Below are 20882 nucleotides of genomic sequence, written 5' to 3'. Positions count from 1 at the left end.
CGTCGTGGCTGCTGCCTGGAAAGTGGACATTGACAGCGAGTATCAGCTGTCGGTGGTCACAGACCAGCTGCACATTCAAAGAATGGAACCCCTTTCGGTGCGGAAATCTTCCGCATTCTCTAGAGGCGCCCGCAAAGCCACATGCGTGCAGTCAATGGTGCCCTGCACCATGGGGAAGCCCGCTATCCTTGCGAAGCCCTCTGCGCGCTCTCGCTACTTGTCCGGGGTCATTGGGAAGGAGATGTACTGCCGTCTCCTTTTAAAGAGGGCATTAGTCACTTGACGGATGCAGCAATGCACCGCGAACTGTGAGATGTTGGCAATGTCCCAGCAGCGGCCTGAAAGGAGCCGCTGGCATAGAAGTTTAGAGCCACAGTGATCTTCACAGCCACCGACAGAGATGTCCTGCACCTTAGTTGAGGCTGCAGATCTGGCTGAAGCAGGTGGCAGAGCTGAGTGACCACCTCCTTACTGAAGCGCAGCCTTTGGAAACACTGCTCCTCCGACATGTTGATATACGAAAACTGTTGGCGGAAAACCCTGGCAGCGTAAGGTCTCGTGTGCCGACGTCTGTTGGCCCTCCTCTGTCTGGCCATGCCTGCCACTCTATCCCTGTGTCTCTGTGCCTTGTCAATATGATTGAGAAGGACGACGGTCCCATCCAATGCAGCCCCCATAGTAAGTACGCACTGAAAGTTATGCCGGTTGAGAAGCTTACCAACTGCAAAGTTATGTTCAGAAGGCTAAAGTTCCTCAGCCAGCGCTGGCTCACTGCAGAAATGGCTCTCCGTTTGTCTCTGAGCAACTCTCTCTCTCTCAAAGAAGGTGTGGTCCAAAAATGGCTACCACTAATAATCCAGGAAGAGTCCCCTTTAAATAGCGCCCCCCCCCAGCCCGACAGCGACTGGGAAACGTTCAAGGTAACCTGTCCTTGGTAGCGCCAGGCGGAACGGAGAGGGGCGCCACTGAATTTCCGGTCCGGGGCACCCCAAGGGCGTTGCACACTGAAATGACGTCATGATCTGCGTGCGCCGGTGAGCGGGCGTAACGGTTTAGTGCCAGCGCTAAATGTCCACTCAATTTGGGAAGAGGCGCAGGGTTCGCTGCGCCCGGGCGCTAGTTGGTTAGCGCCCCACTTCTCGACCTCTTTAGGTGCTAATGGGTGGCGCAACCAACCGAATTTTCCCCCCAAAGCCTTCAGGCTTGTTTTTTTTGCTAGCACTTCTTAAAGGGACGCACACAACTTTCAGGTAAGTTTTGATTTTTGCTTTTGGACCTTTTTTTACATTTTATTGGAGTAGTGGCTTGGTGCAATACATTAAAAAAGTTATTAAAGTGTGCAGGGGGTGCTGCTGGACGTTTGCAAGGCTTTGGCTCTTAAAGGAAGGCCTCTGAGAAGACCACTTGCTCCCAGTCATGTGGGCTCAAGTTGCAGTCCCCCTCGGGCTGTAGAATCACATGGAGCAGCAAAGGGGACAAGCTGCTCACAGACGGAGGAAAAAGCCGAAGAGGAGGAAGCGGAAGGAAGGAGGTAACCCAGAAAGCCCCTTTCTGGGGCTATCCCCAATCCGGGATTGAATCATCCGCATGCAGTACCAGTGACCACAACTCCATTTCCCCTTTGAACATTTGTCCCACACCTTACCTTCCCTCTGTTACTAACCATCACATCGTCCTCTTGGCCACAATGCTGAAATAAAAGCCACCACAAAGCAAACTTTCCAATCCAACTTTATCCATATATTACATCAAAAAATCAACTATTCACCCATGTGCATTCCCTTAGTGAGTATCTCACGTGTGCCTTTGCCTATCCTAGAGATGTCATGCAGTGCTACTCCAGTGGCTGCAGCATGGCTAGTGGAAGGCTGCTGACTTTCAGTGGGGGTCACTGCAGATGGCCTTGCAGGACGACCTCGAGGAGCTGGTGGCTGGGAGTGTGAAATCGAGTGACGGCGTTTCTACTTCTTGTTCATTCCCCTCTCTTCTTGGTCAACCAGTGGCTGGGCAGGCTGGATTTCTTGGATGTATGAAACGAGGAAGGCACAGGGTCATGGTGAGGGGGTGGGGGAAAGCAAGAGGTGCATGTGTACACCATGTGCAGCTTGTAAATCAGAAGAGATTATGGGATGAGGGGGAAGTGGGATGTGAGAAGGAGGATAACATATGAGGATACTGGCATCTTGTATTCTTTCAGCCCCGCCGCTGGCCAAGGGTTCAGCTGTGCCCCTGCCAAGAATGGCCAGCATTGTCTCTTCCAAGGGAGTGAGGTGAAGCTAGGAATGTGAGGTGTGCCTCGTGTTTGATAGAGATTGTTGATAGGTAAGCGATGGGGTGGTGGGGGGTGTGGTCGTGCATTGAGCAGTGTGTGAGGCTAGTGTGCAGTTGGTAGGAGACGGCTTTTGAAGATGCATTCACTGACTTTGACCACTGGTCTGAGGTCATGAAACTTCTTTGGGCACTGGAGCCAGGTCCTGGGGGCAACACTGCTGGCAGTGACGACCTCGGCGATCTGGTCCCACATTCTCCTTTCTGGATGGCCTCCTGGCCCCCTAGGGTAGAGAACCTCTCTTCCAGTATTGACCCCCTGCACAAAGCTGGAGTGCTGCGTGCGAGACCCTGGGTGCCCTTTCCCTGGCCTTTTGAGCCATTTGTGTTAGTGCTGAAGCACTTTTAGCACTTTTTATCTGCAGAAGGCAGCTCAGCTTTAAGAGCTGGAGACTGCCTTGAGGAGGAGCAAGCTAACTTTAAGTAAAGCTAGCCTCGCTCCAGTGACACAAACTTCAGTCCCCTATCTTGATAATTAGCAGGCCCCACCAAATTGATGTGCTGCCTGCGCTTTTAGAACAGGCGCGGTGCCCACGCCCATTTTTTAGTGCTATCAAATTTCACCCCCCTTGAGCCAGCTTTCAGCCAGCATGTCAATCAATTTCAGTATCTCCCAAGCCAACTCCTGCACATTCTACAATAAGCAGAAACAGACAGTTTCTCATGGCATGATCTCATAAACATGAGATAACACATGGAGACAGAATGTCTTGCTACATGGTATTTATCGAGGACAAGCTAACTGCAACAAGATTAAGCGAACATCAGACAAGGCCTGTTGATGCTTTCCTTAACAATTATACAGTAACTTGCAGAAAATGCTTTTCTTACACCACGTAAGTGTTGCAGCGCCTGCACCCCTGACACTGATCGGGCACAGAACATTGCTTCCAGAAATTAGTCTTCTTTGCGTCCATTTTACACCCGATTTCTAACCCCAGTATTTCAAATTTCTAACGTTAGCGATTGACTAATGATACAGGTATACCTGCCTTCCATTCCTGCTGCTTCATCACACCTTAAAGGTTTTTCTGTTTTACTTTTATATTTGTGTTTTTACCTTGTTTCTACCTGCCTGAGATTGAATTCAGTACAATGCCAGTATGTCACAATAACATTATCAGAATACCCCAAGTATGTCCAACTTTTGTCTGCACTCCAAATGTAATTAAGTTTTTGAAGTGAGTTCAGATATTTCAATGTGATAAGTCACTATTGAAAAGCAATTCTAATTAATAGTTTTTCAACTTTCCAATAATTTTTCATTATAAAGAACAGCTGATACTATAATAGCAGACTATAGTATCTTCTGTCTTCTCCCAGTTTGATCAGTAAAATGTAAGAAAATTCTACTTCCAGATATCGGTCAATGCCACAAGTATTAAAAAAAAATGTAGCAACTTCTCATTCAGAAAATCCCAAGTCAGAATACCTTGTACATGTATGATTTTCAGCTAAATGAATGATCTTTATCAATTTACAGTATTATGGAAAGTATAACTTCTCTCTGCTGTATACTGTAATTTTTCTTTTGCACAAACTCCAGTGGTGGCACATACTTTGCTTCATTAGATTGGCAACAACCAAAGCAATAGGTGTGCAAGACATAGAGGGTAATGTGCGATAATGTATCGGCAGCCCCTGAGGGCTTGCACCCATAGTATTTTTATATTAGTTCTCAGGATGTTGACGATGCTTGCAAGGCTGCATTCATTGTTCAACTCTAGTTGACCATAGAAGGTAGTGGTCGGCTTTCTCCTTAAACCGCTGCAGTCCTTGGGGCAGTTAAAATTGCTCCTTACACATCTTGGATCTGGAACCTGCCTGATTTGTTTATAAGGCCACAGTAATATTCTTTGAATGCAAGGCAAACAGAACTGAGAATTAATAATTACTCTTCATTTAGTACATAATTAGAAACATTATAAAATATTCAGTCAAGATTTTTCTATATATGAGCCCACATCATCACATACTGTAGTACATATGTGTAATGTATTTTTCCATATTAATTGTTAAATATTTTGCTTCATCCTTGCTGTTTTTTTTCTTCTAATGCATTGCAGCATAATATCATGATGGACGTTTGTTAAAAACAAATTTTGCCGATCAATAATGCCAGCATATCAGCTTATTAGTTGTAAAATAAATGCACAACATTTATATTGCTGTGCTACCACATTTTCACAGAAATTTTCTTGAACAAATGCCTCAAGTAACCCAATGCCTGTTATAACAATACTAAAAGAAATGCTGAAGAAAGCAGACCTATAAGGCTCCCTTCACAAAATCATTGTCTGTAGGATTAGAATGGACAGAAATGTGAAAACTGATAATATAGTTTAATATCATCCATTTAAATGTGAATAATAGTGTTTTGTTATGTATGATAATTTTATATTAATTAATATATATATAACGGTGACTGAAACATTTTATTTTCTATTACTTAGTGGTGCTACATCAGTGGTGTATCAATGCAGACAGAAGGGAACTGAGAAGCCTTATGCTGTGAAAATGCTGAAGAAAACTGTGAGTCTTTACTTTGTTTAGACAAGAAATGTTGTTATATCTTGGGTTAATAGGGCAGGAGGTTTTATTTGTGTGAAGCAATGAGGCAGGTATAAAGTAAAACAGGAAAAAGCAAGGCAAGGAAAAGAAATGTCCATTGTTACACAACTGAATACAGGAAACTTTGTGATATCTGGCACCGACGGGACCGGCGTGTTGCCGATCTATCAAAACTGCCAGACATACAAAGTTAATGTTGAAGCATACGGAGGTTTTCATCTCCATATCTGACAACAAACACTGTTGCTTAGCAACAGCTTCTAAAGAGTCAGCTGCAGCTGCAAGCGTCTCTAGCTGAAGCTGTTGCTGTAGCTACAGACCTTGCAGTGGCTGACTGGGAAAAAAAAAGAACGAGATCTAAAAAAAACTTACAGAAAACGGCTCCTGATTTTTGCCGTTAGATCGAGTATTCCGGACATACAACCTCCGGATAAACCAAAGTTTCCTGTAATATGGAATTCTTTTCAGTGTATGGTAATCTGTGGTATTTAATCCAGATTAAAATGCCAGATTGCCTTGTTCGAATCACAAATCCATGCATGCATTTCTTGTTAGCTGTAAGTATACAGACTAATTTCTGATTACAGTGGCACCTCCCTTAACTGCCGTAATAGAAGAGAACCCCACAGGCAGATAATGGAAATTGATGGTTAATTGAGAGTTCCACTGAATTAAACTTAGAATCATAGAATTGTTACAGCACGGAAGAAAGCCATTCAGCCCGTCGAGCCCATGCTGGCTCTCTGCAAGAACTAGTCCCACTCCCCCGCCCTTTCCCTGTAGCCCTGCAAATTTCTTTCCTTCAGAGACTTATCCAACTCCCTTTAGAAAGCTGTGATTGAATCTGTCCCCACCACCCTTTCAGGCAGTACATTCCAGATCTTAACCACTCGCTGCATAAATAAGTTTTTTCTTACGTCGCCTTTGGTTCTTTTGCCAATCACCTTAAATCTGTGTCCTCTGGCTCTCGACCCTCCTGCCAATGGGAACAGTTTCCCTCTATCTACTGTGTCCAGACCCCTCGTGATTTTGAACACCTCTATCAAATCTCCTGTCAATCTTCTCTGCTCCAAGGAGAACAACCCCAGCTTCTCCAGTCTATCAACGTAACTGAAGTCCCTCATTCCTGGAATAATTCTTGTAAATCTTTTCTGCACCCTCTCTAAGGTCTTCACATCCTTCCTAAAGTGTGGTGCCCAGAATTGGACACAATACTCCAGTTGGGGCCGAACCAGTGTTTCATACAGGTTCATCATAATTTCCACACTTTTGTACTCAATACCTCTATTTATGAAGCCCAGGATCCCGTAAGCCTTTTTAACTGCTTTCTCAACCTGCCCTGCCACCTTCAACAATTTGTGCACACATACCCCCAGGTCTCTCTGTTCGTGCATCCCCTTCAGGATTGTACCATTTAGATTATATGTCCTTTCCATATTCTTTCTACCAAAATGTATCACTTCACTCTTTTCTGTGTTAAATTTCATCTGCCACGTGTCCGCCCATTTCACCAGCCTGACTATGTCTTCCTGAAGTCTATCACTCTCCTCCTCACTGTTCACTATACTTCCAAGTTTTGTGTCATCTGCAAATTTTGAAATTGTGCCCTGTACACCCATGTCCAAGTCATGAATATATATCAAGCAAAGCAGTGGTCTTAGAACCGACCCCTGGGGAAACACCACTGTATACCTTCTTCCAGTCTGAAAAACAACCGTTCACCACTACTCTCTGTTTCCTATCACTTAGCCAATTCCGTATTCATGCTGCCACTGTCCCTTTTATTCCATGGGCTTCAACTTTGCTGGCAAGCCTATTATGTGGCACATTGTCGAACGCCTTTTGGAAATCCATGTACACCACATCAACTGCATTACCCTCATCAACGCTCTCTGTTATCTCATCAAAGAACTCAATGGAATGAAGTAGTACAAGGATGAATTCTACGATCTAACAGTTCTATTTGTCTATATGAATTATGGTGTACTTTTCTACAAGCATGATTCTTTTGTGCTTGTATCTCAGGTTTTGAGAACTGACTCTCTGAAAACATTAGAAATAGATATATTAGGGCTGATTTTCCTCCCTCACATTGGCCTGGGCACTAGTCAGGTGAAGCATACCCTGAGAGGGGTGGACATAACACTTGGGGGGAAAAATTCGGTTGATTATCACTTCCCGTATGGGGCGCAAAGCAACTAGCGCCGGGGCGCGGCAATGTTTGCGCCACTCGCGAAATTGACCAGACATTTTGCGGTGGTGCTAAACACTACCGTCACGATCTCCTGTGCCCGCAGATCATGATGTCATTCGAGCGTGCAACGCCCTGGTAGCGCCCCAGACCGGATATTGAGTGGCGCCCCCTGCCTTTCCGCCTGCCGCTAGCAACGACAGGGTAGAGGGGAACGTTTTGCAGTCGGGAAGGGACTGGGGGAGCGCTATTTAAAGGCGACCTCTTCCTGCCTTTTTTTGTCGGTGACATTTTTGCACCACGCATTCTGAGAGAGAGAGAGACTTCTGGAGAGATTCAACGCAGTGTGAAGGAGTTTTGGGTACTGACTGAGCAACACTTTGCAGGTTCTTTTTGATTTGACCTTCCTTGCATTGACTTAGAAGAGACTATGGGGGCTGCACTGATTTGGGTCATTGTCCTGCACCTGCAGAATCGGAGGCATCAGAGACGCAGAGAGAGAGTGGCAAACATGGCCAGAGGGAGGAGGGCCAACAGGCCTCTGCACAGGAGACCTAACCCTCCCAGGGTATTCCGGGAGCAATTCTCCTACATTCATTTGTCTGAGGCGCAGTGTTTGCGCAGGCTGCGCTTCAGCAAGGCGGTGGTCACTGAGCTCTGCCACCTGCTGCAACCAGATCTGTAGCCTCAACTGAAGACCAGGACGTCTCTGTCGGTGGCAGTGAAGGTGACAGTGGCTCTGAATTTTTATGCCAGCGACTCCTTTCAAGCATCTACTGGGGACATCGCCAATATCTCCCAGTTCGATGTCCATTGCTGTATCCGGGAGGTGACAAATCGCCTGTATAAAAGGAGACGCCAGTACATCTCTTTCCCCATGATCCAGGACAAACAGCATGAACGCACATGTGGCTTTGCTAGGATAGCGGGCTTCCTCATGGTGCAGGGCGCCATTGACTGCATGCATGTGGCATTGCGGGCACCGCATGAAAATGCAGAGGTTTTCCGAAACCACAAGGGCTATCACTCCTTAAATGTGCAGTTGGTCTGTGACCACAGACATCTCATATTCGTCGTCAATGCCCGCTATCCTGGCAGCAGCCATGATGCTTTCATCCTGCGCCAGACTGGTGTGCCAGACCTTTTCCAGGCACCGCATCACCCAAGTGGTTGGCTCCTCGGGGACAAGGGTTATCCACTCTGCACCTGGCTGATGACACCGCTCCGTAACCCCAACACTCCTGCCGAGCTGCGTTATAATGAGAGCCATATCGCCACCAGGAACATAATTGAGCAGACGATCGGTATGCTCAAGCAATGGTTCCGCTGTCTGGACCACTCAGGAGTGTTAAGTATGTGTATTGTATTGAACAATTAACACAAAGACTTAAACGTATAACTCAAACAGGTCTTTACTGGTTGGAGGTAGGGACTGCACGTAGGTCTTTACTTCATGCCCACAGGCGGGAACTGAGGGGAGATCAGTACCCACAGTACTATTTATACCCCTATGGCCAGGAGTGGTACTGCGTATCACTACGCCCTACAAGTAGTGCAGTCCTGTCCATAGGTTCAAAGTAGCACACATATTACATACACAACAAGGAGGAGCCCTGCAGTACTCTCCTGAGCGAGTCTCCCTCTTCATAGTTGTATGCTGCATGCTTCACAACCTGGCAATCCTGAGGAACCCAGTCAATGCCACCAGGGATTGGTGCACCACTGGAGGAGGAGGAGGAGGAGGAAGAGGAGGAGGATGATCAGCAGCAGCACCAAGGTGGGAGGGAGGCCTACAATGTTGAAACTGCAAGGGCCATCCGTCAACGGCTGATAACAAGCCGCTTCTAGGCCCCTACTCAGAAGATGGCTTCTGGCATGGAGAACAACACCATGGAAAGCAACCCGCACCCCCTATAGCCGGCCAAAACTGCAATGATTCCAAAGGCCAAAAATGTCAATTTTAAATACAACAACTTTTTTCTTTAACAAACTCTGTGTGTGTCATTTATTCAGGACAAACAATGAGAAACAAACACAACAAATCATGAATTAACAGAACTGGTTCTCACAAGCTGGAGAAAAACGCCAAAACAGTAAACAAATGTAATCAGACGAACCTCCACCTTTACTACAAACATTCCCACAATCCCTCCTACTGTTTGCCCTTCGAGGGTGATCTCCATCCCCTGCGCACTTCCCCCCTTCCCACCCTACTGCTCCTCTGTAATGTGTCCCCCAGTGGCTGCAGCAAGACCGGTGGAAGGCTGCTGAATGTCAGATGCTGAGACTACAGATGCTCTTGAAGGACGCCCTCGACCAGCCCTGGCTGCAGACTGCACCAACTCTGCATGGACGGCAGCAGTCTGGGCTGGCTGTGTTGCAGGCGGTGGCAAGTGCAATGGGGAAGTGCCAGTGCTGGGAGCAGGAATGCTGTCATCCTGAAAGAGGACAGCACCTTCCTGCTCGACCGACACACTGGCATTCCCACGGGGCAGTACCTCAGCATCCGGAGCAATCTGCTCGAGCACAGATTTCTGGCCTGCTGCGGCACCGTGAGAGCCTGGGGCAATGTGGCCAACGCAGCAACGATGGCAGCATAGAGTCATAGAGTAATACAGCACGGATAGAGGCCCTTCGGCCCATCGTGTCCGTGCCGGCCATCAAGCCCTGTCTAATCTAATCCCATATTCTAGCATTTGGCCCGTAGCCTTGTATGCTATGGCATTTCAAGTGCTCATCCAAATGCTTCTTAAATGTTGTGAGGGTTTCTGCCTCCACAACCCTTTCAGGCAGTGAGTTCCAGACTCCAACCACCCTCTGGGTGAAAAAGTTCTTTCTCAAATCCCCTCTAAACCTCCCGCCCTTTACCTTGAATCTGTGCCCCCTAGTTATTGACCCCTCTACTAAGGGAAAAAGCTCCTCAGCATCCATCCTATCTATGCCCCTCATAATTTTGTACACCTCAATCATGTCCCCCCTCAGCCTCCTCTGCTCCAAGGAAAACAAACCCAATCTGCCCAGTCTCTCTTCATAGCTGAAGCGCTCCAGCCCTGGTAACATCCTGGTGAACCTCCTCTGCACCCTCTCTAACGCGATCACATCCTTCCTGTAGTGTGGCGACCAGAACTGCACACAGTATTCCAGCTGTGGCCTAACCAGTGTTTTATACAGCTCCATCATAACCTCCTTGCTCTTATATTCAATGCCTCGGCTAATGAAGGCAAGTATCCCATATGCCTTTTTTACCACCTTATCCACCTGTTCCGCCGCCTTCAGGGATCTGTGTACTTGCACACCCAGATCCCTCTGACCCTCCGTCTTGCCTAGGGTCTTTCCATTCATTGTGTATTCCCTTGCCTTGTTAGTCCCCCCAAAGTGCATCACCTCGCACTTTTCCGGGTTAAATTCCATTTGCCACTGTTCCGCCCATCTGACCAACCCATCTATATCGTCCTGCAGACTGAGGCTACCCTCCTCGCTATTTACCACCCTACCAATTTTTGTATCATCTGCGAACTTACTGATCATACCCTTTACATTCATATCCAAGTCATTAATGTAGACCACAAACAGCAAGGGACCCAGCACCGATCCCTGTGGTACCCCACTGGCCACAGGCTTCCAGTCACAAAAACAACCTTCGACCATCACCCTCTGCCTTCTGCCACTAAGCCAGTTTTGTATCCAATGTGCCAAGGCACCCTGGATTCCATGGGCTCTTACCTTCTTGACCAGTCTCCTGTGCGGGACTTTATCGAAGGCCTTACTGAAATCCATGTATACCACATCCACTGCGTTACCCTCATCCACACACCTAGTCACCCCCTCAAAAAATTCAATCAAATTAGTCAGACATGATCTTCCCTTGACAAAGCCATGTTGACTATCCCTGATTAATCCTTGCCTCTCCAAGTGGAGACAAATTTTGTCCCTCAGGATTTTTTCCAATAATTTTCCTACCACTGATGTTAGGCTCACTGGCCTGTAGTTCCCCGGTTTTTCCCTACTACCCTTCTTGAATAATGGTACTACATTAGCAGTTCTCCAGTCCTCTGGCACATCCCCTGTGGCCAGAGAGGTCCTGAATATATGTGTTAGAGCCCCCGCAATCTCCTCCTTTGCCTCACACAGCAGCCTGGGATACATTTCATCCGGGCCTGGGGATTTATCCATTTTTAGGCCAGCTAAAACCGCCAATACCTCCTCCCTCTCGATGTTAATATGTTCGAGCATATCACAGTCCCCCCGCCCTATTTCTATGTCTACATCGTCCTTCTCCATAGTGAAAACAGATGCAAAAAATTCATTTAGAACCCCTCCTACATCTTCCGGCTCCACACACAGATTGCCACTTTTGTCCCTAATGGGCCCTATTTTTTCCCTAGTTATCCTCTTACCCTTAATATACTTATAAAACATCTTCGGATTTTCCTTTATTTTGCTCGCCAGTGTTATTTCATGGCCCCTCCTTGATCTCCTAATTTCTTTTTTAAGTATCCCCCTGCACTTTTTGTACTCCTCTAGGGCTTCCTCCGTCATTAGCCTTTTGTATCTACCAAAAGCCCTCCTTTTTTTCCTAATCCATTCTCGTATATCCCCTGACATCCACGGTTCCCTGTGGTTTTTGGAACCACTCTTGACCTTTACGGGAACATGTTGCCATTGTATGATCTCAATCTCCCTTCTGAAAGCCTCCCATTGCTCCGATGCGGATTTTCCTACAAGTAGCTGATCCCAGTCCATTTTGGCCAGATCCTGCCTTATCCTATTAAAATCGGCCTTCCCCCAATTTAGAACCTTTATTTCCGGCCCATCCCTGTCCTTTTCCATGACCACCTTAAATCTTACCATATTATGGTCACTATCACCAAAGTGCTCACCTACTAGCACTTTTTCCACTTGGCCGGCCACATTCCCTAGAATTAGGTCCAGTACCGCCCCCTCTCTTGTAGGACTTTCTACATGCTGGCTCAAAAAGCTCTCCTGGATGCACTTTAAGAATTCTACACCCTCTGAGCCTTTCACACTCTGACTATCCCAGTTAATATTGGGGAAGTTGAAATCCCCCATTATTATTACCCTATTATTTGTACATTTCTCTGAGATTTGCCTACATATCTGTTCCTCTAACTCCCCCTGACTGTTTGGAGGCCTATAGTACACTCCCAGCAAAGTGCTTGCCCCCTTTTTGTTTTTAAGCTCCACCCATATAGCCTCATTAGAGGACCCTGCTAATATATCATCCCTCCTTACTGCAGTAATTGACTCCTTAATTAATATTGCGACACCCCCTCCTCTTATACCTCCCCCTCTGTCTCGCCTGAAGATTCTGTACCCCGGAATATTGAGCTGCCAGTCTTGCCCCTCCCTCAACCATGTCTCCGTGATAGCAACAATATCATACTCCCATGTGTTTATCAACACCTTCAGTTCATCCACCTTATTTGCAAGACTCCTTGCATTAAAATAGATGCCATCCAGCCTTGCCCTTATATATTTGCCCTGTCTACCAAGCTGACTTGTTTTTTTCTCTATAATTGGCAGCACATCCCCCCCTATTTCAGCTCCCCTCTGTATCCCATCCCCCTGCCAAGTTAGTTTAAACACCCCCCAACAGTGCTAGCAAACCTCCCCGCAAGGATATTTGTCCCGCTCTGGTTCAGATGCAACCCGTCCGACTTGTACAAGTCCCACCTTTCCCAGAAGCAGGCCCAGTGATCCAGGAAAGTAAAACCCTCCCCCCTACACCAACTCTTTAGCCACGCATTCATCTGCTCTATCCTCCCATTCCTATACTTACTAGCACGTGGCACTGGGAGTAATCCAGAGATTACAACCTTTGAGGTCCTGCTCTTTAATCTGTTACCTAGCTCCCTAAATTCTTGATGCAGGACCTCATCCCCCTTCCTTCCTATGTCGTTGGTCCCAATGTGGACCACGACCTCTGCCTGCTCACCCTCCCCCTTAAGAATGCCCTGTAGCCGCTCAGTGACATCCCAGACCCTGGCCCCAGGGAGGCAACAAACCATCCTGGAGTCACGTTTGCGACCACAGAAACGCCTATCTGTTCCCCTTACGATAGAATCCCCTACCACTATTGCTCTCCCACTCTTTTTCCTCCCTTTATGAGCAGCAGAAGCGTCCCTGGTGCCAGGAAGCTGGCTGCTGCTGCCTTCCCCTGGTGAGTCATCCCCCTCAACAGTATCCAACTTGGTATACTTGTTTGAAAGGGGGATGTCCGCAGGGGTTCCCTGCACTTCCTGCCTGCCTCTGTTGCTCCGCCTGATGGTCACCCCCTGTGCAGCCCTACCCTGAGGCGTGAACAACTCGCTAAACGTGCTATCCACGACCCTCTCAGCATCGCGCATGCTCCAAAATTCATCCACCCGCAGCTCGAGCGCCGCAATGCGGTCTACAAGTAGCTGCAGCTGGATGCATTTCCCGCACACATGGTCGTCAGGGACACTGGCAGCGTCCCTGATTTCCCACATGGAGCAAGAGGAGCAGAACACGGGCCTGAGCTCTCCTGCCATGACTTACTCCTTTAATTAATTAAAAAATGTATTCAATACCCCAGTTACAGGTATACTCTAGGGCGCTTTATTTACCAACTGTCCCCACTACACCAGAGACCCTAGAAATTTAACACCACAGAAGTCAAGCTTGTATTGAAAAGAGAGAAATACTCACCAACCAATCACTTACCTGCTCCCTAGTGACGTCACACTCTGATTACTTTTTACCTCTCTCCTCTGCTGTTGATTTGGTATGCCTCTGCCTTCGCGCCGGTTTTTAAGCCGGGCTCCTCCTCCGCTGCTGCTCTCCCCCGAACTGGTCGGGCCTCTGCCTTCGCGCCGGTTTTTAAGCCGGGCTCCTCCTCCGCTGCTGCTCTCCCCCGAACTGGTCGGGCCTCTGCCTTCGCGCCGGTTTTTAAGCCGGGCTCCTCCTCCGCTGCTGCTCTCCCCCGAACTGGTCGGGCCTCTGCCTTCGCGCCGGTTTTTAAGCCGGGCTCCTCCTCCGCTGCTGCTCTCCCCCGAACTGGTCGGGCCTCTGCCTTCGCGCCGGTTTTTAAGCCGGGCTCCTCCTCCGCTGCTGCTCTCCCCCGAACTGGTCGGGCCTCTGCCTTCGCGCCGGTTTTTAAGCCGGTCTCCTCCTCCGCTGCTGCTCTCCCCCGAACTGGTCGGGCCTCTGCCTTCGCGCCGGTTTTTAAGCCGGGCTCCTCCTCCGCTGCTGCTCTCCCCCGAACTGGTCGGGCCTCTGCCTTCGCACCGGTTTTTAAGCCGGGCTCCTCCTCCGCTGCTGCTCTCCCCCGAACTGGTCGGGCCTCTGCGCCGGTTTTTAAGCCGGGCTCCTCCTCCGCTGCTGCTCTCCCCCGAACTGGTCGGGCCTCTGCCTTCGCGCCGGTTTTTAAGCCGGGCTCCTCCTCCGCTGCTGCTCTCCCCCGAACTGGTCGGGCCTCTGCCTTCGCGCCGGTTTTTAAGCCGGGCTCCTCCTCCGCTGCTGCTCTCCCCCGAACTGGTCGGGCCTCTGCCTTCGCACCGGTTTTTAAGCCGGGCTCCTCCTCCGCTGCTGCTCTCCCCCGAACTGGTCGGGCCTCTGCCTTCGCGCCGGTTTTTAAGCCGGGCTCCTCCTCCGCTGCTGCTCTCCCCCGAACTGGTCGGGCCTCTGCCTTCGCGCCGATTTTTAAGCCGGGCTCCTCCTCCGCTGCTGCTCTCCCCCGAACTGGTCGGGCCTCTGCCTTCGCGCCGGTTTTTAAGCCGGGCTCCTCCTCCGCTGCTGCTCTCCCCCGAACTGGTCGGGCCTCTGCCTTCGCGCCGGTTTTTAAGCCGGGCTCCTCCTCCGCTGCTGCTCTCCCCCGAACAGTCAGTGCTTGCGTTACATCAATCTGAGACTGCATGAGAGCAGCCTGAGATTGGATGGCAGCAGCCAGTGACTGAATTGCAGCACTAAGCCATTGCGTTGCGTCGGCCTGTGCTGCAGCGGAGTGCTCCACACTCCTTGCCAGTCCAGCAGTGCTTTCGGGCACCCTTGCCATTGCACCCATGAGCTCAGTGTGCATGCTCAAGGCCTGGCTATTCATTTCCACGATGACGCGCTCCTCCTCTGTGTCCAGTGCAGCAGGACTCACTTGCCTACTCGCCCTCTGGGGAGATGACCCCGAGCTTCCCTACCCCCATGGCATTGCTGCAGCCCGCTGGGTCCCGGAGCTTTGTCCTGATCAGACCTTTGTCCCCTGCTCCCCTCCATGGAAGACGTGGTCCCAGTGTGAGCATGGGAGATGCAGGTGGTGAGGCTCCGGCTTCCTCTTCCTCCTCGCCTGGGGCGTCGCTCCCACTGGTTGGTTGAGGGACAGGCTGCTCAGCTGGTGGTTCACCATCTGAAAGCAGGGAGGTACAAGAGTGGCTTTAGCATCAGGACAGGGGGACAGTAAGGGAGCAAGGACTGGAGACATTTAGTAAGTTGGATTGAAAGTGTAAAAAGCTGGTATTGTGAGGGGAAAGTGGAATGAGAGAGGAGAGAAAGCTGATGAACTTACCATTGCTGTCATCAAGGGGGTCGACCTCTCCAGCGGCCATGGCACCTATCGCCTGGCTGGCAATGATTCTGTGCACGCGCGCCTCCAAATCACTGAGGGTCTGCAGCTTAGCCGGCCCGCCAGCCATCTGTTGCTGCTGGCGCCTGTTGTGAGATAGCTTGGTCTGCAAGAAAAAGGATGGCGTCTAAGTGCATGTGCAGCCATGTGCTTGCCTGATGTGCCTCCCATAGTTGAATAGCCCTCAATGTATGCAAGGTGTGGAATGTGCGTGTGTGTTTTATGAGATGGCCATAGGTCTTGGATGGTTGGGCATTTGGGGTTTTTAAACCCTCTGGGTACAGAGTGAAGTTGAGATGAAGGGATGTAGAGGTATTGAAAAGCAGCCACTCACCCTGACCATCCAAGTGAGGTCGTTGAACTTCTTCCGACATTGGGTGTGGGTCCTGGGCACCTCCCTCCACACTCTTCTATATTTGCGTGGCAATGGCCTCCTGTGGGTAGAGTACTGACATACAGCGCTCCACTGCGCCAACCAGAGCCACCAAGGCCCGGTCGCTGAAGCGCTGAGCTCGTTCCCTGGGCCTCTCCATTGTTCTTTCCAGCTTAATTGAAGTACAGGTCTGTGCAGGCTGAGATTCAAGGCTGCAATGAGCAGGATGTGGCTGGACAGCAAGATCGACCCTCCCCTTTAAGAACTGGCCGGCGCCAGTGTGTGTGTTCTATTGCTAACTGACATCACCTGAGCTTCGCCAGCGCTCCTTGGTAGCGCCTCGCTCCTCGCCGTTAGCGCCTTAAGAGAGGTGTGTAGCGCCTGATTTAACACTCAAATCACCTGCAAGGGCGATAGAGGCCAAGTTTGCAGTCGGAGGCGATAATTAGCACCAGGTGCTAAACATTGCGCCCCAAACGGGGCAATACCGAATTTCTCCCCCTTGAGGTCTAATTCTTCTGGATGCTCTTGCATTTGAGCACCAGCCCAGCATACCCGCAGGAGGTGCTGCTAGGTTGCTTCTGCTTATTTGCATGGAATTAGAATGCTTGTGTCCGATAACACAATCAAGGACTTGGTAGAGGAAAGAGAGGTTGGAGATGGAGTGGTAGTTTGCAAGGACAGAGGGTTCAAGGTAGAGAAGATGTTTCCACTTGTGGGGGAAACAAAAACTAGGGGCTTCCTAAGTTAGTCACTAATAAATCCAATAGGGAATTCAAGAGAAACTTCTTTACCCAGAGAGTGGTTAGAATGTGGAACTCGCTACCACAAGGAGTACTTGAGGCGACTAGCATAGATGCATTTAAGGGGAAGCTAGATAAACACATGAGAGAGAAATGAATAGAATGGAATGTTGATAAGGTTAGATAAATAGGGTGGGAGAAGACTCACATGGAGCATAAACCCCAGCATGGGCCAGTTGGATCGAATGGCCTGTTTCTGTGTTGTACATTTCTTTGTTGTACTCTCTTTGATCAGCTCATACTTCCTAAGTGCTCAATCATTCTGTCGCTGTTGATAGATTCCAGTCACTTCCCCACAACTGCTGTGAAACTGACGGGTCTGCAGTTACCTAGTTTCTTAAATAATGGAGTGACACTTGCAATTTTCCAATCCAAAGGCACAATTCCTGTTAAAATGATGATTGCCTTTCCTGCAATTTCCTCACTTATTTATATTAATTAATACATTGGGGTGGAAACCATCATGTCCTGGAGATTTGTCTATATTATGTGCTAGTATTTCTACCATTACCATTTTTTACTGATATTGGGCCAACATTTGCGATCGGAGGCTTCCCGCAGGCGGATGCCTCCGACCTGCAGAAATTCTACAAATTTACCTGGTGGCCTGGGAGATATGGAGGCTTGCGATCCTGGGCCTCTCCGGTTTCCCGCGGGCAGAGGCCCACGCATCCCAGGGACGCAGGCGGTTTGTAGGCGCCCTTGGGATCACATGGGCCGGCCCAACCAATAAAAGAAGGGAGTCCCTATTCATACAGAACTCCAATAAGTATGAATGGGGTTCACTTAAAAAATATACCAACACATGAAATTTTTTTTTTTAATTACATATTTAAAATTAATTAAAATGCCATTTAATTAAATATTTTAAACAAAAATTTAATTTTATTATATGTTTTTACGGGGCTAAAAATAAACTTACCTTATTGAAGAGTATTTTAAATTTATAAATGAGTGATAAAATTTTATTTTTCTATTTTTTAAAACTTATGCTGGTAAAAGCAGTCCTTACACCTGCTTTTACCATGCGTAAGAATTTGACAGGCATTCAGCGGGCGGAAGTTGTGCAAATAGCGCAACTCTACACCCAAGGAGGCCCTTCTCCAGGGGATGCGGAGGATATGTCAGGAGAATTCTTGACAGATCGCAAGTGCCGGGTTTTAGCGCACGCACACCTCGTACTCGCCCGTAGGGGTCGCAAAATACGGCCCATTAAATCCACTAAGTACCTCCCCTTGACTTAACTTTATGTTCCCTTGTACCACTGGTATTGTGTCCTCTTCCTGATACAAAGTACTGATTTAACAAGTCTGCCATTTCGTTACTTTCTACTATAGACTCGCAACCTCTGTCTTTAATGGACCCCGTTCTCCTTTACCATTCGCTTTCTCTTAATATATTTAGAAAAACTTTTTCAGTTAGTGTTGATATAGTTTGCATTTTTTTCCTTTTTCCTTTTTGAACCTATTACTTTCTTTGTATCCCTTTGTTCCTTTTTGTAGCTCTCCCTGGATTTCCACTTTTCCTTACATTTGTAGTAAGTCTTTTCTTTTAGCTTGATACTGTCTCTTACCTCATTTGTTGACCATGATTGCTTAACTGTGCAAGTGAAGCCTTTGCCTTTTAGAGGTATGTACTTATTTTGTTTTGTACCAAATACTTCTTTGAATACTTCTCACTGTTTGTAGGTTTACCCATTAATAGTTCAGCCCAGTTTACTGTTGTCAATTCATTTCTCATCCCATCAAAGTTTGCCTTACTTAAATTTAAAACCTTGGTTTGAAACTCTCCTTTCTCCCTCTCAAACATAATATCAAATTCACTCATTTTATTGTCACTATTTGCAAGATGATCCCTTACCATCATATTGTTAAGTAATTTTGTAAAATATAGAAGTGGAAGCATATATTATTTATAATTAAGTCTTAGGTTTAATCCAGCCACATAAATACTGTGGCAACAAGAGCAGGTCAGAGGCTAGGTATTCTGCGGCGAGTGCCTCACCTCCTGACTCCCCAAAGCCTTTCCACCATCTACAAGGCACAAGTAAGGAGTGTGATGGAATACTCTCCACTTACCTGGATGAGTGCAGCTCCAACAACACTCAAGAAGCTCCAGGACAAAGCAGCCCGCTTGATTGGCACCCCATCCACCACCTTAAACATTCACTCCCTCCATCACCGGCGGACCGTGGCTGCAGTGTGTACCATCTACAAGATGCACTGCAGCAACTCGCCAAGGCTTCTTCGGCAGCACCTCCCAAACCCGCGACCTCTTCCACCTAGAAGGACAAGGGCAGCAGGCGCATGGGAACATCACCACCTCCAAGTTCCCCTCTAAGTCACACACCATCCTGACTTAGAAGTATATCGCCGATCCTTCATCATCGCTGGGTCAAAATCCTGGAACTCCCTACCTAACAGCACTGTGGGAGTACCTTCACCACAGGGACTGCAGCGGTTCAAGAAGGCGGCTCACCACCACCTTCTCGAAGGCAACTAGGGATGGCAATAAATGCTGGCCTTGCCAGCGATGCCCACATCCCACAAACAAATTAAAAAAAAATCCATAATTTTCTTTTTACGTGGGGCAGGGTTTTGGGCGGGATGGTGTCGGGACCCCCAAATTCGGGATTTTCCCCCCCGCCACACGCCTGAAACCCCGCCTGATGGCTCCCTGAAAATCTAGCCCAACGTTTCAGGTCGATGACCTTTCGTCAGAACTGGAAAAAAGCAGGAAATGGAACAGATTTTTAAGCAAGTGAAGAGGCTGGGAAAGGGGGGAGGGGATGAAAGAACAAAAGGGAAGGTCTGTGATAGGATGGAAGGCAGGAGAGGTTAAGAGACATTAAGAGATATTCAAGGCAAAAGGAGATGGTAATGGAACAGGTTAAGAAACAAAGGATGGCTCTAGATGAAATGTAAATTGTGCTGGCAGAATGAAAGACAGCTGCCATGTGGGGAGAAGAAAAAAAGATACAGACAAAAAGTGTGGATAAAAAATATAAATATATATGATAGGGGCCGAGGTTATGATCTGAAATTGTTGAACTCGATATTGAGTCCGGAAGACTGTAAAGTGCCTAATCGAAAGATGAGGTGCTGTTCCTTGAGCTTACGCTGAGCTTCCGTGGAACAATGCAAGAGGCCAAGGACGGTGAGGTCTGAGTGGGAATGGGGCGGTGAATTAAAATAACAGGCGACCGGAAGCTCGGGGTCCCCCTTACGGACTGAACGGAGGTGTTCCGCAAAGCGGTCACCCAATCTGCGTTTGGTCTCCCCAATGTAGAGGAGACCACATCGTGAGCAGCGAATATAGTATACTAAATTGCGAGAAGTACAAGTAAATCACTGTTTCACCTGGAAGGGGTGTTTGGGGCCCTGGACAGTGGGAAAGGGGGAGGTATAGGGGCATGTGTTGCATCTCCTGCGCTTGCACGGGAAGGTGCCGGGCGAAGGGGAAGGGGTGTTGGGGGTGATAGCGGAGTGGACAAGGGTGTTGCGGAGGGAGTGGTCCCTATGGAATGCTGAAAGGGGAGGTGAGGGGAAGATGCGTTTGGTGGTGGGATCACACTGGAGGTGGCGGAAATGGCAGAGGATGATCCGTTGAATGTGTAGGCTGGTGGGATGAAAGCTGAGGACAAGGGGAACTCTGTCGTGGTTCCGGGAGGGAGGGGCAAGGGTGAGGGCAGAAGTGCGGGAGATAGAACGGACCCGGTCGAGGGCCGTGTCAACCACTGTGGAGGGGAATCCTCGGTTGAGGAAAAAGGAAGACATGTCAGAAGCACTTGTGGCATCATCAGAGCAGATGCGGCGGAGACGGAGAAACTGGGAGAATGGAATAGAGTCCTTACAGGAGGTGGGGTGGGAGGAAGTGTAGTCCAGGTAGCTGTGGGAGTCAGTGGGCTTGTAGCGAATGTTTGTCCCTGCTCTTATATTCTATGCCTCGGCTAATAAAGGCAAATATCCCGTATGCCTTCTTAACAACCTTATCTACCTGTCCTGCTACCTTCAGGGATCTGTG

At 48.5% G+C, this 20882-nt stretch overlaps 1 protein-coding gene across 1 annotated transcript in view; it reads left to right on the top strand.

Moving 5' to 3' along the window:
• The window catches only part of LOC147124458 (calcium/calmodulin-dependent protein kinase type IV-like), a 418574-nt gene that overhangs the window by 147735 nt on the left and 249957 nt on the right, over positions 1-20882 (top strand). Inside the window, exon 2 of the mRNA XM_085987367.1 lies at positions 4782-4860. Coding sequence (XP_085843493.1) covers positions 4782-4860 — 79 coding nt within the window. The remainder of the gene's footprint in view (positions 1-4781; positions 4861-20882) is intronic.

Source organism: Somniosus microcephalus, chromosome 1, assembly GCF_052327205.1.
Source record: "Somniosus microcephalus isolate GS21.2 chromosome 1, FLI_Smic_1.0, whole genome shotgun sequence".
Taxonomy (NCBI): domain Eukaryota; kingdom Metazoa; phylum Chordata; class Chondrichthyes; order Squaliformes; family Somniosidae; genus Somniosus; species Somniosus microcephalus.
This window is presented reverse-complemented; position numbering and strand designations above follow the sequence as displayed.